The following is an 18,951-nucleotide window of genomic DNA, read 5'->3' as shown; positions in this document are numbered from 1 at the left end:
AGACGCAATACAGCACCTTGCATCTTCCTTTGGGTTTAAACGCCTCCGCCTCTGCATTCCTGTGTGTACTGTAACCCTATGTGTCCAGAGACAGAAGGAGGGTTAACATAATCACCTGGTACACAGAGACATAATATTATTAACTATATTTATATAGCACCTTTAAAAGCATGCATCAATGTGAAAGCTCACTACAGTAAAAATGTGATTTCCACACAGAAACTTTACATTTTACAGTTGTCTTGCATGCATGCATTATGTGACTTAAAATACATTTTTAGTGACTGAGTTGAATTTTGATATCACAATGTATAATATTAGTGTTTATTCCAGTTTACATCTTTACACATTTTCTGCTGATGGAAACATTACATTGTGCCTACTCACAATAATTTAGGGACATTGTTATTTACATGAGTGCTTTTTCTATGTGGTCTGAATTCTAATTAGATAAGTAATAGTATATAACAGCCCAACAATAGAGACAACTAGACAATTCCAGCAGAAATTGTGAGGGTGGTTGCCGTGTGTGCGTGAGAGTCTGTGTGTGCGTGCATGTGTGGGACAGCAGTAAGAATGGTGCCATCTAACAGCTGAGACAGAACTCTGTCCCATTGAAACGATGATGTCATCACTCTTCACTCTGAACACCTGCTGCTCACTGATTGGTTGACATTCAGCTTTGATCTGCCAGAACATTCCATCAATGTATTTGAATGGGCGTACCACTGCTCGCAAAACCTCAAATATCTTGAAAACTAAACATGGTATCACCAATCTGTTTGGACTGTGAGCGACATAACAAATAGGCGCACGTTTTGATGTATTGTATTTTCATTTAGCATTCAGACTGTGACCACAGTGGCAATTTCAAAACATGAGTGAATACTGGGAAATTCTGGACATCACTTAGAGTGAGAGCCCAATGTGTGTGTATGTGGTGCGTGACTGTCAAACAAATGTCTCTCCTGGGAGACTGGAACATTTTATGTTTTTATTTTTTGCTTTATGAGTGAGAGGACACTCAGAGCTTTCTTTTGATGTATTTTGTTTATATATGCGAGCAACAGTGACTTCAGGATGGCGATTTACAAATATGTTTCCAAAACTGAAGTTTTTGGCCGTTACACTCTAGGATTTCAAATTTTGCCATCTGCTTTGAATGGGGCAAATTTTGGCCAATTTTTTGTCACTTAAACTCGATTTGTGTCCAAACCGTGTGCCCGAGGTTTCCACAAAGTAATAGCACACATTTTGGGGCCGAGACGCTCGTTTTGATACCTTTCTTGTGTGTGTGGCGCAAACGCTGTGGGAGGAGTAGCGCGGCCCGTTTTGAGGATATAATAAGCGGAATAATAATAATATTAACAATTGTAGTAGTGTGGTTTGCCTTTCAGGCAACCACCCTAATAACAAAGATAGCCCTGGCATCATCCATGAACAGAAACACGGAAACACGCAGTCCTGCTTCTAGCTGATCACAGCAGGTCTACCTGTTGAGTTAAAGGGCCACGCGGAGCCGTCATCACGTGCGCGTCGGTGCGCAGCTAGGCTAATCGGACACGCGCAGACACGCAGCAGCTCTCGCTAATTTAAAGTTAAATCAGCAGAGTTACGGTCTAATACGATTTTGTAAATTAAGACGCCATATTAGTGATAGGAATTGCACATTGTCAGTAACGTAGCCGTTTAAATCCCCCGTTTATTTTAACGTGCATTAAATATCGCGTGATTTTCAGTGAAAGTAACATTAACAAGTTACCAGAGCGCTTAAAAAAAATAAACTTCCACTTCACAGAAAAACTCGGGTTCATTTAAAACTTAAACCTCATGTCAGAAAACATATAAATGAGCTGCTTACCTTTACTTTCATGGCCAGAAAAATCTCCCGCGAGTCCGGTCTTAGAGACGCCCACATTGAAATGACGTCAGCTTATTTCCGGGTTTGTGTGTGTGTGTGTGTAAATTTAGAAAAAAAAAATCTAGAATTGCGGCTTGGACGCTACACACATACACAGAATTACAGGTGAGGGTATTAGACTGACAGTCAGAAAAATCATATTTATATGATGTTTAGAAATGAATCAACATCTGATTATTATCCCAGCTGTCTAGTAGGCTCATTTTGCACTTGTTTTGGAGAAAAAATATTATTTTTTGACCATAAAAAATGTAAAAACAACTCTTGAATTAGACCGACACTGGCCGTGTCGGTCTATTACCAAATGTCCACTTTCCCCAGGTGAAATCTCAGGTGTTTTGTCAGTCTATACCATATAAACCAACACACACACACACACACACACACACACAGGCGCAAAGACGCACCAACGCCTGAGTCATCTTTCCTGGGTGGTCCTCCTGCGCAGATAAGGCAAGCATGTTTCCCTAGGGTGAAGTAAAAGCAACAGAGGGCAGGAGAAAAAAAAGCAGAGAAGAAAGAAGTGAGGGAATAGTGGGAGGAGGAAAAAAGGCCAGGGGCCTCTTTAAACTCGGTGTTTTGTTAGGAGCCGAGCTGCTCTTCATGTGCGGCGGGGCCTTCTATTTGCAGCGTGCTGTCAGAAGTTTCTCCCAAAGTCTGGATTAAAGAGATCCTCTAATGACACTGAGGCTGGACGACTTCAGACAGCAGCGAAAACCTCACAGTGCACCGCCTCCAGCCAAGGACACACTCACACACACACACACACACACACACACAAGCAAAAGGGTAAGAGCAGATACATACACAGGGGGGACATGAAGCACACAGACATACATAAGCAAAGACAGCATGTGTACTGCGCCCACACACACACACACACACACACACACACACACACACACACACACACACACACACACACACACACACACACACACACACACACACACACACACACACACACACACACACACACACACACACACACACACACACACACACACACACACACACACACACACACACACACACACACACACACACACACACCAGCTTTAGTAGAACAAGGTGGTGTGTGTGTGTGTACGTCTACTGATCTAATAGTAAATAATAAAGGAGGTGCTAACCTCAAGGAGATCTGGACGGCGTGAGAGATGAGCACAGACTCTCTTTTATCTGCACTTTTATCAAAGGATTGTGGGAAAGGTAAAGAAGAGAGTGAGAGAGAGAAACTGTGGGAGGAGGAGGAGGAGGAGGAGGAGGAGGAGGAGAAGAAGAGAGGTCTCCCTCCTGAGGTGTTAGAGAAGTGAAACTTTTGCTTTTGCTTTGCTGTCTGCAGAAATAAAAAGCTGAGGTTTAGCAAGTCGACAAGGACAGCCTCTCTCAAAGATATCAGCCATATTGATATGAATTGACTTGCTTTCAGTGCTTTGATGCTCTCAGCACCTCTCCCGGCCCTGATTTCAAACTGAAACGTGAAGAGAGAGTGATGACGGCGGCAGCAGCAGCAGCAGCAGAGTCTCGTGAACAGCAAACAGAACGGTTATCTCGTCTCTTCCAATATGCACGCAGGTCGGCACAGTTTCCTTAGTACTGATGAAAATAGTGAGACAATTGCTGCGGTAATGAAGACATGTTGCAACCGAGCTATGCCCACAGGGGGAACACACTGTTCTCCATCTTTCCGTCTCCGTCTCTTTCAGCTGCTGTGAGCTACAGTAGAAAGAGAATAAGGAAACAACTCGGAAATAGGCGCCATATGCCCCGTGTGTGAGAAACGTACTCCTATTCTGTTTATCAAATGGCATATCGGTTAGGAGATGTAAAGTTGAGCAAAACTGAAAAACTCTGAACAATGTCTGAAAACAAAATAGATCCGTGTTTTGATTCGGGTCCGTGTTTTCAGGTTCTTACGAGACAAACAGCCTCTGATGTCACTCAGATGACTAAAATACAAAAACAATATGTTAATGGGGCTCACCACGTTTTACTTAATGAGCTGAAGTCGCTCTGCGAAAGAGGAAGTCGGAAAACTTTTCAGACAAAGCTTCTGAATGTCGTGACACCAAACTTCTTCCCGCTGCAGATATCAACAGAGCTAGAATGAAACTTTCTCTTTTAAAGACCTTCACTCATGCTCCATCTTTAATCAAGACTGAAGTTTGTCCTCTCTGACTTTGAACTGTCCACTGTGTCCTTGTGGATCATTTCAAGTGTAATCAAAGGCCGTTTAGGCAGCGTGCTGTGAATCGCCTTGTTCCACAATTTATATCAATCACTCACCGAGGGTCTCGTTTGCTTTTACACACAGCTCTCAGACTTTTAACAGCAACTTGCTTTGAATAAAAAAATGATGAAAAGCGGTCGAGGCGTTTACCTCCTCGATGCTCCAGTAGAGTCACTTGTGTTTGAATCTAATTATGTGTTGTTGTTTTTTTCAGCCTCGAGGACTCAGCCTAACGTGGGGAAACACGGAGATCAGATGGGGTCGCTTAACGTCTGGATGCAGTGATCAATAAAAAATATACAGTTTATTCAATTATATTGAGCACAGGCTACTGTGGGCCGCAGCCACCGGCAAAACAAGAACCTTCCAGACTCTCTGTCTGTCATCCACAATCATATACAGCAAAAAAGCACTAAAGTTTTATCTGCTTGTTTACAAGTCAGGAGTCGTGCAGTAACGGCGTCTTGTCTACTGCTGCCTACAGCCCTGATCCGTTTAAACACAGGATTCTTCAAACAGGGAAGACATGAGGCCGTCACCGTCTCTTTGTACTTAGCATCAGGGCCCTGGTTTAATGAGTAATTTCCGTTTGTTGTCCGTAAATGGAGGCTGTTCGCTATGAGCTGTTTTACTTCCCACGTTCCCTGCTTGTATCCTGGAATGTTATCTCTCTCATACTTCCACCTCCTCTGATATGTGGATCAAACACTGCCGGGAATCTGCCCACAGCCGGAAAAGTCATCAATCAGCCAACACTGGGCACACATGTAGGGGTACGCACACACACACACACACAGGCAGTTGAGCGTATGAGAGAGAGGGGGGGAGACCCTTCACACAGACCCAAGATGAGACATTTCTGGCTGACACCAGTGTTAATATAAAGGACAAAACGGGCCTGTACTGGGAGTTGGAGTGCAGATCTACTGACAGAACTACAGTTCCCTCCATCCCCTTAAGATTTCACAGCAGCAACAGCCACACAAGCGGCTAACGATTTGATTAGATTGGCATCGTTTTTCCCATAACGCCTCCAAGCTACTACTGTAAGAAATGATCTAAACCTAACCCGGCCGGTCCACTTGGAGGACTCTAGTCCCTGTGCATGGAGCGTGCACACTAACCACCTGCATGCAGCGCCCCACCTGCGTGCACTTTACCCGTGCGTTCATGTCCTGAAGCTAGCATGCTAACTGCACAACAATAGAACTTGTGCATATTTTTACACTGAAAACTTCGTCTGCTCCTTTCCCAGCACTAATCATTCGCTGTCTTGTGTGAGTGACTTTACGGGAAGCTTAAATGTAAAGGATGAACTCTTTCAGGTTCTTTCAAAGGGTAAGGTACTCTTGGTGGTTTGGATAAAGTTTTTACTTTGTGTAAAAATAAACTGCCTAATAAGAGATATTACGATCACATACACAGAAACAACAGCAACGAGAACACAGATGGTTTAACAAACTCCAGTAAACAAACGTGGTGTTCAAGGTTGACACAAAGAATATGGACATGTGTTGAAGGACGTGGACAGACACACGCACAAAGAAGACACACATACATACACACACGTACGCGCGTACCGTACACACAGCGATTGAAGCAGCTTTGACAGAGGGTATCCAGCACACCTGTTCTTGATCCACTGCTGCCATTCCTTCCCACAGGCAAAGTCATCCTTTCAACCCCCTCAGAAACTAATGCATATATAACTAAAGAACTACAGACAAACTGCAGCTGCTACAACTAGCCCCCTCGAATGTGGGCATGTGTGCGTGGATGTGTGTGTGTGTTTGTGTGTACGGGAGCTGTGTCCCTTGTTACTTGTATGGAGACTTAAAAGAAAAGCATGTATGATCACAAAGACTCCATCTGAACTTGACACAGACATGCACATCCCAAAAAGTGTGGCGTACAAAGGGCAGAGCACGTCATGTATTCGCTGTCAGCTTCAGACAATGGTCACTGTTGCATTATGGAATGTGTCTGCTGTCACTTCACCCAGAGGACACTACAACAGGACCTTCGCTTTGACTGGAGCTACAAGTTACTGCTGGACAGACCTGCATCAAAGGTCTGTATTCCTGTGTGTGCGTGTGTGTGTGCGCGCGCATGTGTGTGAGTGAAAGTTAGAGAGAGAGTGCAGCACTGCAGAAAGACGCGGAGACATGGACACTAACTCAAAGCTATTTTTGTGTGCGAGTTTGAGAGACAGAAAGATACACATGAAGACCTAGAGAGGAGAAAATGGGAGAGAGATAGTGTGTGTAGGCCCATGTAGAAGAACAACACAAGAACACTAATTTATAGGTTTGTGTGTGTGTGTGTGTGTGTGTGTGTGTGTGTGTGTGTGTGTGTGTGTGTGTGTGTGTGTGTGTGTGTGTGTGTGTGTGTGTGTGCAGTGCATGGCAGAACTCAGCAGGCAGAGAGACAGGAAGCACTGCTGTTGGAGCAGGAACAGCGGTGCTGATCAAAGCCCAGGCGGGTGACACTATGGGCGGAGTGCCATTGTTTATTCACCAGCCACCTCTCCCTTTTGGCAGGGCGAGGTGAGCATGTGTGCTTCTGTGCGTGTGCGTGTGTGTGTGTGGAGACAGGCGGAAAGAGTTTGAGACAGAAAGAGTTCGAAGAGTTGGAAAGCCAGGGTGAGAGAGAAGAGACAAGGCCTGTGTGTGTGTGTGTGTGTGTGTGTGTGTGTGTGTGTGTGTGTGTGTGTGTGTGTGTGTGTGTGTGTGTGTGTGTGTGTGTGTGTGTGTGTGTGCGTCCGTCCTTGTACCTTTCTCTTGGCAGGCTAATGTGGGCTTGAGTTCTGTCAGATTTAGCAGATGCACATTTCAGGCACATGCACAATCACACACACGCTCTGACAAGAACTCTTACACAGGGACAAAAACTCTGCCCGAGCACATGGTCGCACAAACAACAATCAGCTACTCGGGAAATCCCAATAAGCTCACTGATGCATCAAACCTCGGCTTCTAGTCAAAAAGTCACTTCACCCCAACTTCTTCAATCGATGACTTGTTTGTGTCGTTACGACTCTCACTCAATCACTGGTTGTGTCCCCGCGTGCTGCACTGTCCTCCTCCATAAAGGTTCCCTTTCTCTTCGCTGATATGAAAAAAAACTTCTTTTGACTTTTGCCCATTTTTGTGTTCTTACTGTTAGGAGATAATTGGCAGATGAAATGTTCATGCTATAATTCCATGTGAAACTTAAAAAGCTGGAACAAAGGCAGGTACAAAGCCCAAATATTTCAATTCCCCCCTTTTCTATCTTTTACATTTATATCTTTTCAAATGTTTACTTTGTCATCGTATGAAAAGTTTAAAAAACCTGCAGATTGGGTAAAATGATTAATAAACCCTTTATAAATAAACTACCTATGACTTACATTTCTACGGCTTCAGAGTGATGTCAAGGGCGAGTCAGTGTGTTTACATGCACAGTTGAGTCGAGCCTTGGTTACAGCTTGTTGAAGCCATTGTCTGTTTGTCTGTTCTTGTCTCAGTATACAGACACTGAGGGAGACTCAACCTTCTTTTTTAAATTGTTTTTTAAAGATTTATTTTTGACCTTTTTTTGCCTTCAGAGATAGAAGTAAGGAAGAGAGAGTGGGGACCGACATGTGGGAAAGAGCCACAGGCCAAATTCGAACCCGGGAACCCGGGCCGCCCGCATTGAGGACTAAAGCCTCCAGCGCCCCCCGAAGCTCGACCTTTTGTCGCAAGTACATCCGCCTCCGCTACAGTAGGTGGCGATATGCTCCCTTTCTGTTAGTTACTCTTGGACCTTTTTCCAGTTGACCTTTTACATGACATATAGATCAATCGACAAAGACGTAAGCAAGCTGCAGATTGGTTGTATGTCAAAGGGGGAAGATATGGACAACTTTAAGTCTGTAGCCCAGAACACCTGCACATGCACGAGTAAATCAACTATGGGCACAACAACTAGGTGTGTTTGTCCGGCTTCAAGAAATGGAAATATTTCAGTTGGACAAACATGTTTACAGGCCTTTTTAAAGTCCAGTCCAAGTCAAACTCACACAATAAACTTTGTTTTTAACATCATGTAAACCTTCATAGTTTCTTCAAGTGAGAGAAAAAAAACCCTGTTTGTCAGAAATGCCGCCGAAACTCACATGAGAAAACCAAATGTGCTTCTAGTTGTTATCCCAGTGTGTCCGCTCAATCTAACTCCACAGGAGAGCCAGCACACTTCATTTCATTATCCACTTTTATATTGACTTTATGTGATATGCAAACTGGGTTTGGAAAACAACGTAAAGGACACAGAAAGCAAGCACACACTCAATGGGCCTAAATTTACACGCAAACTAAAATACTCCTCCGCCTAAACGTCACAAAAAGCGAGATAATGAGCATACTTAACTGTACTCCTGTTGTTCTAAAAAAGGCCTTTATGAGATACAAAAGTCCCTGCAGTTAACACCCACATTTAAGAAGTCACAAGTACAGTAGAGCCACAGAGGGAGCTAAATTCAGGCTAGAAACGGCGGAACGAGGGCTGGCAAGGAAAAAAAGGGACATCTGATCCGGTGCGGCGTGCATTCAGAACAACTGTTTTGGGATTATCCCGATTCAAATGCGCGGCTAACTTTGATGTTATTTTCTTCCCCTCCCATTGTCTGAAGCCCCTCGCTCTCTTCATAATCCGAGCCCTTTGAAGTGAGCAGCATGGAAACAATGTCAGCAGGCGACACACTCCCTCTGATGGCCCACTGACAGCTCTCCGCCATGTCTTTCTTTTTCTCCCCCCCCCCTCTCCTCTTGTCCTTCTGTTTGTTGTCTCAATCCCCACACTTCCTCCATGCCTTTGTTGCGTCTCCCACTCTTTCTTCCCCTTCTTTGTTTACCATCTCATCCTTCTTCCTGTCCCTTTGCTTTCAAGTTCACACAAACAATTTTTCTATTCTATTTTATTTCTACTTTTTCTGTCTCTTCACCCGCTGTTTTTTTTTTGTTTTCAATCTTACCTCCCTCTCTCTCATTGATCGTCTTCTCTCCCTCATGTCTGGCCTTCTTTAATAAGCGATTCAACCATTAATTGGAGTCTCATTAGCGGGTGGTTAATACAGGGGGGATCGTAATAATGAGGCCACAGATAATGGAAACAGAAAGCCTTTGTCTGCTCCCAACACAGATGCCAAGGCCTGTGTCTTGTAACTCAGCACACAACAGGGGGGAAAGCCTGTGTGTGTTGTGTCATTAAACAGTTAGATTACAAGTAACTACAAAGCTAGAACACAAGCTAGTTCTGCCTGAGTCATTGTAAACACATCACGGACATTAGAGTAAATAAGGGATGAAATCTGCCGTCATGTGTATCTGTGTTTGTAGCAGCACGCTGTTCCTGTAGATTTCACCTACCATTTAGAAAGGTTGTGAATATGTAAAAGGAGTAAAAAAACAAACCATCACAATAAATTTGTCATGACTGAATATGGGGTGACGCATCATTGTGTCACTTAAGCATAGAAACGACAGCAGCTCATCTCCTTCAGTGCAATCCATGTGTGCAGTCCCACTGGAGATGATTTAATAATAATCTGAACATGCAATAATAAACAGTGAACGTGAGTTTATGAAGAGGGGAGCTGAAAAAGATCTGAACATCACGATGATTCCTCTGTGGATCAGAAAAAAATATTCTGTCAAGGATTATGAGTCAGTCATCTGGATCACGGAAACCATCAACTTTTTTTATTTGGTCAAACCCAAACCTCTTACATAGTCTTCTCTTAGCACCGGAGAGCAGCCCTCTGCTGGTAGCCCTGCAGCGTTCTGCCACTCAGAAGGCTTTCAGGAAGCTGGCTGAAATGAGGGTTTTTACCAACGCCAATAAAAAATAAATAAGGAGATTTTTGAATTGCCAATCATGCAAAGCTGCTCAAGAGGTTTCACATATGGCCACTTATAGAGAGAGCAGAGGAGACGCTGTCTTAATTGTACCCATACAGAAAAACTGCTGATGTATTTGTGCAATGTTGACAGTGTGCAGGAGTTTGCTTGCAATTTTTGGGGAATTAAAAAAACGTTTCTGAATCTTTGCATACATGCAGTATTTAAACAGGTGATAATACTGTTGGATTTTTACTAACATTTAATATGAAAGTTCACATCTTGGTATCTCTACAATACTAGCTTAAACAGCATTATAGAAAACGAGGAGACTTCTAAGTTGAAGGGTGGTAAAGTTCTAAGTTGAAGGGGGGAGGGGGGGCTAACAGGGTCCCTACAGTGAGGATGTCTGAAGGGAGGCTCATAGACTTGCCTCCTTACTATACCAGGCAGCTGCAACCACAAACAGACAAGGTTGTGTTTAGAAACATGTCCTGATCCCAGACACAACAAGTCTTTATTTAGTGAGCCACACCCAATCAACTGCCACTGTGTCCCAGACTGGGTGCCGGGGCAGACGGCAGAATAAAAGATCCGAAAGTGGAGTCTGTACGGGGTGGAGAGAGGAGACCAGGGCAAAGGGAACAAAAAGGTACATTAGATATTTTATATATGTACACAATGAAAATATCAGACTGTACACAAGGTGGCAACAGGAGTGTTTTTTGTAGCTTATTTAGCTACTTATGGTATCTCAAATGACCCAGCCATTAAAGTAATCCATCTGCAGACCTCAATTATGAAGCAGTCAAAGAGACTTTTCTAATCACTTATCAACTTTCATCAACGGGCACATGAATTGTTAAATTATGAGCGATTCAAAGAAAAAGAGAAAAATCAGAACAGACGCAGGTTACAGCCTCAGTCAAGTTTCACTGTAAAACACAACCCCAGTCATGATATGGAGAGGCTCGGACTGGAGAAGCCGGGTACAGCCGACAGATTTACAAGGTTCAGCCAGACACAGAACACACAGGCCACTTAAGAGACACTATGAAGTTTGGAACTGGCCCTAAAAATGACAGAGCACACAGGCAAACACGGTGAGGCCGTGCGTGGACAAAAGGCCGGCCGCCCCGCGTCTGCTCTATAAAATGTCGATCCAGACAAAGCTTTGTGGAGGATAAAGTTTAGTGACGGCCCATCCTCCGAGTCTGAAGGTGAAAACTACATGTACCACAGATCCAGCATAAAAAGCATGCTGGACCTCTACAAGATAAAGAAGATTAGAGAAACAGATCAAAAAGAAAAGAACACAATGATGATGCAGATGCAACTAAACAAACAACTTCTTCATAGATTTGCTTTTCATATCAATGATGAATTATTTTGTCATCGATTCATTTCATTCAAAGTCATTTAAAAAAAACAAAAAAACAATTCTGTATCGTCTTCAGTAAACATATCTTTAAGGATTGACTTCTCTCCTTCTGCTATGAACCGTCTCTTCTTTCCGTCTTAACTGTCCTTATTTCCTTGTTCCCTTTCTAAAGGAGGTAGGTATCTTTTTATTTTTATAAATGTTACCGTAACTTTCTGAGACATCCATCTCACTCATAGCGACTGCTCCATTCTGATAACGCAGCAGCTGTTCTGGACAGAGGAGTGGTCTTTAGCAATGCTCCAAATATGTGGCTTTTTATTTGTCTGTGTCAAAATGAAACCTTTTTGATGTTCACAGTGTTTGTCATTATCACCTGGGATTAAATGGGTCGTATCGGCACATGTCTAAAACTGACCTTGTTGGCCTGATCTGCGTGGTGAATTATGGTTCTTCTCTCTTCATCCCATCTCGTGTTGCTCTCCGCCAGCTGCTTCTCCATCGCCTTCTGCAGACGGACGGTCTCCTCCTTTGAGTCACAAACAGATGTTTGCAGCTCTGCGATCAACTGACGGAGAGAACACAGAAAGAAAAACCATCTTAATTCTTGAGTTTCACTGGTCAGCATGTGTGTCCATGGCTTAAAAGAAAGCCATCGGAGTGACAGATGGAGAACACATCCACTGCTCCGTGTTGAAAGTACTGATCACTAGTCCTGGTAAAGATGAGTTATAGTTACGACGTGTGTTCTCAGGTTTTGAAACAAGTTATGATCTAGATGAAAAGTGGGGAGAAAACCTGCAAAACATGTAGTCCTGCACAGCTCAGCTCCCTGGTCTCAGTGAGCGACGAGCACCACGTGGAGGGAAAATGCTTTCACATTTGTCATGGATTTGAGCTGGCAGTAACAATCACCTTGAAACACTGCTTTTCCCAGACTCTCATGTCTTGTGTCTTTTTTGAGACTAGACAGAAAACACGGGAAAAAGCAGAAAGAAAGATGTATGAAAAAAAAAATAAAAAATAGACGAGAAGGAAAAAACAACTTCCTTTTTTGAAGAGCAGAGTGACTTTGTGTTGGTGAACTTGCGGTGCACACTAAGATGAAAAGGAGCTGCCTTGGCTTTGAAATCCTCCAGTCAAAATTAACATTCTATTTAAGCCACTGTCAGAGAAAGGCAGGGGAAAGATGAGAGAGAGTGAAAGAGAGGGGGGGAGGACGGGAGGAAAGGGGGAAAGAGACATAGTTTGGTACGGGGGGGGGGATGCTACAGCTAGCTTTGGGCTAGACAGATAATTGTTTACTGTGTTGAAACTCTGGAGGACTAGGCCTGCTGGAATCTGCACACTGTGTGGGAGTATGGGAGTTAAGAGTGAAGCGGGTCGACCACAGATGGAGAGAGGTAGAGAGAGATGAGAGGGGGATTAGTCTTATTTTGTCAGAAGGAGAGCCACATGAAAGCAACAAATGGAACATTATTATGGGAACATCATTTCAGGGCGTAATAATTATTTAGCAATATGGATTCCCTGCATCTGCTGGTCTTCAGCCCCAGGCGGTGGCGGCACTCTAAACTAGTGAACTCAGCTGTCTGTCTTGTTATTCCTGTATACACACACACACACGCCGCAGCACCTTTTTTTCTCTGTCTGATAGCAAGCCAGGCCTTTTTAAGTCTGTAATTGGTCTGGTGAGACTGAGTCTTTTTCCCCCAGCTTGCTAGCATCTCTGTTCAGGGCTAAAGGCAGGCCTAAATCTCCATGAACCTCAGGTGATAAGAGGGAGAAATGAGCGTGTCTGGAGATTATTTAGTGTTTGTAAACAGAACACTGTGTGACTAAGGCAATCACATGACGGCCACCATGAAAAGGGGGAAGCTTAATGAAAAGAAATCACCTGTGATGTCTGTGAAACCTCAGTGGCTGATGTTACATACATGTACAGTGTACGTGTGTGTGTGTGTGTGTGTGTGTGTGTGTTTATCGGACTGTGTGTGTGTGTGTGTTTATCGGAGTATGACTCGACAACATTTTGAAAAAGAGTTTCCCCTCAGGGATTTATGACGTACATTTTATCGTCGCTGGTTGAGTAGTTAGTATGCGTGCCCCATGTACAGAGGCTGTAGTCCTCCAGATGGGCGGCCCGGGGGGGTTCAAACCCGACCTGTGGCACTCTCATAAAACCCTCCAAAGAATTGTTACCAGTTGTGCTGCCCCCTGCTTGTCTTTGGAAGTAATGCGGGTTAGAGGCACTTTGACTTCACTTTCACTACTTCCAATCTTTTTAACTATCTAATATTTCCCCCGAAACGGTCAGGAAAAACAAGCCGACGAAGGCATTGAGAGGGGACGTAAAGGTGATCATTAATGGGTCGAAAAGTGAATTAAAACAATCCATAAAAAGGTGAAGAATAAGTGTTATAGTTCTGGAGAGTTCTGACCGCTTTTCATATTACGCATAACAATGTGATACTTTTGTTTGTGAAAGAATTGATCATGGCACATTTGAACCTGATCAATAGAGAAGGTAACCTGAGGTCAAACCGTGAGGGAAGGTGAATCTCCAAGAACTGAAGGAGAGAGAAAAAATGCCCACATGAATCAAAACTTAATATCAGATCACATTTCGTGAAGACGTGCCTGAGAGGTCGCACGTGAACACCGCTGCTGAAACCAGCATTGTGCCTAAATAAATGATGAACATTTGCATACGGACTGAACTTCCACCTCTCTCTTTCAGAACGCCGTGCTGCTCATGCTTTGTGCCTCCCAGAGCAGATTCCCTCCACCTCCTACCGACACTGGACAACAGGGATAAAGTAATGATCTCCCACCAGCACCACAACTACCACTCACTGCAGCGTGATCATTAAGTGAGGGAATAGAGCCCTGTTCAGTTCACAGGTCACCCAAGAGGAGCTCTCACAGCTAGACGCTTAACACACACGATTGTATTGGAGATACTAATTAGGAGATTCGGGGTGTGGGTGTGTGTGTGTGTGTGTGTGTGTGTGTGTGCGCAGAGAAAAAGAGACTCAAGCAAATAGAAGGGACGTGCGTGTGCATGCGCGTCAACGTATACCCGTACGTGGTGCGTCTGCAGCCCCCTCAGGGTAATGTATGGCGTGGTATGTTTTTAATTGGGCTATTAGCCATGCAGTTGAGCTCAAGAGCGATGCCCCCTGTCAGACACCGAGGGGTTAACAACTGGGGTTAGCCTTTGAGGTTCAAAGGCCTCTTGTTTACATTTGACTGAGATGCCCCAAGGGAGGTTCCACCTTTACCTTTTAAAACAAAGCCGCCCAAGCCAGCGACAAATACCCGGCATTAATCACGCATATTAATGTGTTTGCACAAAAAAACCCACAGCATCAGCGAAACCCTCGGTACAACGACACACTTCAACAAAGGTTTTGAATTGTGCGCACAGGGGACTTCACTCGAATGTCAGAGAAAGAGAAGCGAGAGCGTCGCTTCTTGAACCTGCGCCAGAATCAGCTCCCCAAAAACAGAGGATTACCGTAAATTCCGTACTATTGAGCGCACCTGGATATAAGCCGCACCGGCTAAAAATAAGTAAATAAATGTATTTGTACATATATAAGCCGCACTTGATTATAAGCCGCAGGTGTCCACGCTATAACAAGAGCTATTTACACAGACGTAGGCTACCGGTAACATCCGCAAATACTGTAGCGTCCGTACGGACGTTAAAGGACGACGAGAGCGTTCAAATAATAACTTTTAATAACCCGATCACTGTCGGCCGTGACCACGCCGTTTACAGCAGAGAGCAACACATAACTTGCCGTAACAATCCAACTCTCTCCCCCAGCGTTCTCTCATACAGCCACTCAACACGTTCTCGCTGGTGCATTCACTGACTCTCCACATAATCGGAATTATGAACACATTATCAACTACTGACTTTACAACATGAACCGTTACAATACGAAGCCTAGCCGACGGTGTCTGTAACACGGCTGAAGAAAAAGATGACCGTAATATATTTCACAAGAAAAAGTCCATCCATTCACTGCCTCAGAATGACTTCATTACTCACTTCCTCAGTCTCTGTTGTCGCTGTCAGTGTCATCTTAACGTGCAGCAGCTCTGTTAGCTTCTTTGACAGCCAGGTCGATCGCCTTTAACTTGAAAGCTACATCATATGTATTTCTCCGTGTGTTTTCCATCATGAGGGTGCGTGCATGAAGCGCAAAATGACTGATATTAAGATCCGACGTGACGAAGTCAAATGTTTTTGCGGCAGAAGCTCATTGTCCCCCATAAAAAATCCATGCATTAGCCGCACCGGAGTAGAAGCCGCAGTGCTCGAAGTGTGAGAAAAAAGTAGCGGCTTATAGTCCGGAATTTACGGTAATCACTTGTTGCTTTGTCTGCGGTGGCATAAAAAAAAAAAAAAAAAGCACCAAAGCAGACAAACACGGCTGAACTTTCGCACCGCGTCCCACTCCTTTTGAAGTCGAGCATTGTGTAACCTAATAAGCTACCGTTTTCTCACAACATCTGCTTGTCAACCCCGCTTTCAACTCTGTGCGTTTGCCAGCCAACCCAAAATGGGGGGATTTAAAAAGGAGAAGAAAGAAAGAAAAACAACAAGCCCCCCGTCACCCCTCCTCTTTGAATCTCCTCTGTGGGTAACAAGGTGCAATTATGGCCAAATGATTGTGATATTTTAGCCTGCCGCATAATCAAGACAACTCTTTTCTTTTCTAATGTAAACACCACTTTGGATGCTTGGGATCGTTTTAACGAGGGAGGTGAAAGCCGACTTTTCGATGAATGACAGAAGACACATGGCTCTTAACTGGATGTGTGACCGGACGATGCCATGACACGAGGAGATGAGAGTGAAGGAGAGGAGAACACTAGTGCAACAGACTCAACCGGAGAAATAGAGCAGTGAACGGCTCAGAAATAAACGTATAGAGAGACATAAACTGGTAGTTTGAGTAGTTAAATCAACTTACATGTCCAAACATTCAAAGACTGAGAGGATGAGAGGACTCATCTTAGGTGACAGCTAGCTGTAGGGTTGCGGGGCTGTTACGATGATGATAAATTATTAGCATTAGTATGAATGTACTCAAACTGTTGAGCATCAATCTGCATGTCCAGCTCTGTGTTCTTAACATTTATTTGTGTTATCGTCATTGATTTTATAGAAGGTCTTTTTGAAGGTCTCGGTGTCGTCTCGGGTCAAAAGCACTTTTACCAAGTCTCGTCTCGTCCTCAGACTGGGCTGACTCTTGATTTTTAAATTGTATAGTATACGACATCCTTCTAACCTCAACCTACAGCAGAACAAGCAGTGTGTACATTTTTTTAAATAGCATCCATACATTTTTGGTCATTTTGGGGGAAACTGAACAAGCTGTAAACACATTTGTGGGAGCACCACAAGTGATGTTGTTACGCGCCCTGTGTACAGAGGCTAGAGTCCCTGGACGCTGCAGCTGTGGGTTTGACCTCGACCCTCTGCATGCATGTCATCCCCTACTCTCTCCTCCCCACGTTTCCTGTCTCTCTTCAGCTGTCCTCTCATGAAGGCAAAAAGGACCAAATAATAACTTTGACACACAACATTTATTTACAAAGAGTGACCTGCCTCTATTAGAGGGACAGGACAGTGGACTGGACAGAGTGGGAAATCATGGAGTGAGGGGACTAGCAGGAGGGAAAGTAGCCACAGGTGGGCCGCCTGATTCGATGACTGTAGCGCCTGTTCATGAGGTGTGCAAACTAACCGCTCCTAAACATCTGTCTTTTCCGTTTAGATCGACCTGAGCCCTTCATAAATCTCATGCCACATACAGGATATGTTGTGTGCACATGTTCTTTCGAGGTGTTGGTGTGTTTTTTAAGCGTGCCTCTCGGTATATCTGATATCATTTTTCAAGTCGTTCAGAAAAAAGAAAGAGGGATAAAAAGGGTAGAAGAGAAAACTGTTTACCTGGGCACTCTTAGCAAGCTTCTGAGCGCACTCCTTCTCTATCTGCTTCAGCCTGGTGTTGGTCTGTAACAAGAAGAGAGAGAGGGGAGTGTGAGGCGGAGATATGCAAACAGAGACAAAAAGAAAGAGTTGAGGAATAGAATCTTCTGTAAGGGGAAGGGCACACACACACACACACACACACACACACACTCATGCTGACCTCTGCCTCTTGGCAGTGTGTCCCCCCGGTGCAGGCCTGTGGCCCCTTGGCGCAGCGCCAGTCCCAACGTTCATGTGTGCCAGCAGGTAGTGACGGGCACGGTGCACAGTGGGCACCACTCCCCTTTGATCCCCAGCCAACAATTCATCACTTAACAAGAAGGCGGGGCAGGGGGAATTAAAACGCTGCTGCCAATTAGCTACAGGGAGAGAGAAAGAGAAGCTGATCGGGAGAAGCTGAGAGACACAACACCGAGGAGACAGAAGAGCAGTGAATGGAGATTGTTGTTTGGAGTTTATTGAGCGCCGCTCGACTCTTTGTTTTCAGTTGTTTTCTCTGTGGGAAGCTCGCCAGCTGGAAGCGAAGACCGCGAGTGTCTAGTGCATGATCTGCCGCCGCTCAGCGAGCCGTGTTGTGATGCCAGAGTTTCATTGAGAGGCTGAACAGTTGAGTGAGATAATTGGGTGTGAAGTGCTGGAACGCGACAGGGATGTCAATAGCTGGCTGTACGTGCAGTGACACGGTTTATACAAGTACTGTTGAAAGACTAAAGCCTAAATTAATGGGGTAAAGAGGTCGTTGTTTGAAAGCTGGGCAAGTGTTTTGAGGACATGTGGATCAGCCTGAGCTTTTAAACTTGTGTCTGCTGCTTGATGCTCTTCAATCTTCAATCACTTTGTTCCAGTTGTGCTTTTTTAGGACCTAAAATATTTTCCAACAGGTGTTGCAGAAGTTCCATCTCAACTCATTGCAAGACAACGGTAAAAAAGTTGAAAAGTAAACATCATGCAATGTCATCGATGAAATAAGAAACGGGGTGTGTCAAATCTGTTACTTTAAATTCCTGAATTGATTTTGGAGTATCGGGATGAAAAAACACGTCAAAAACAGTGATGCAGAAATGAGGCCGCCACTCGGACACACACACGTGCATGCACACTCTCTCTCTCACACACACACACACACACTCTCCTGTCCTGACAGCCACTGACAAAAAGACGACCGTCTTACAAACACCATGTCACTGAACGCACCCCTCGCAGCCTTCAACGCCTGCGCTCGGTGTGGACTCTGCACCCCATTTCAAACACTTCCTGACAAACAGCGGCGTCCTGCTCGGTGCGGACACACACCTGTCACCACAGAAACACAGAGCCATCGCCAAGGATACGGGCCTGTCTTCCTGCGCCAGGACTCTTTGAGTGGCAGCCCTGCTCGGTCTCCAGGGGCCCTCCAGCAGATGAGAGAGGCTTAGACAAAGAAGGCAGTAGAAAAAGAGAAAGACAAGGAACCGGAGCTGCGAGAGGGGTGCAAAAGGAGTTCTACAATGTTATTCTTTCTGAATGACACATTCGTCGTCTTCCTTTATTGCTGCTGGAAGG

The 18,951-nt window shown here is 44.5% G+C and overlaps 1 protein-coding gene across 3 annotated transcripts in view; it reads right to left on the bottom strand.

Annotated features, from left to right (window-relative positions):
- cep112 (centrosomal protein 112) overlaps positions 1-18,951 on the bottom strand; it is a 104,331-nt gene that overhangs the window by 21,588 nt on the left and 63,792 nt on the right. For all 3 annotated transcript variants that reach the window (XM_079365695.1, XM_079365697.1, XM_079365696.1), the window contains 2 exons: positions 17,368-17,430; positions 11,812-11,961 (listed from right to left, as the gene is read on the bottom strand). In XM_079365695.1, the coding sequence (XP_079221821.1) occupies positions 11,812-11,961; positions 17,368-17,430 (213 nt within the window). The remainder of the gene's footprint in view (positions 1-11,811; positions 11,962-17,367; positions 17,431-18,951) is intronic.

This window comes from Symphodus melops, assembly GCF_947650265.1.
Source record: "Symphodus melops genome assembly, chromosome: 17".
Taxonomy (NCBI): Eukaryota; Metazoa; Chordata; class Actinopteri; order Labriformes; family Labridae; genus Symphodus; species Symphodus melops.
This window is presented reverse-complemented; position numbering and strand designations above follow the sequence as displayed.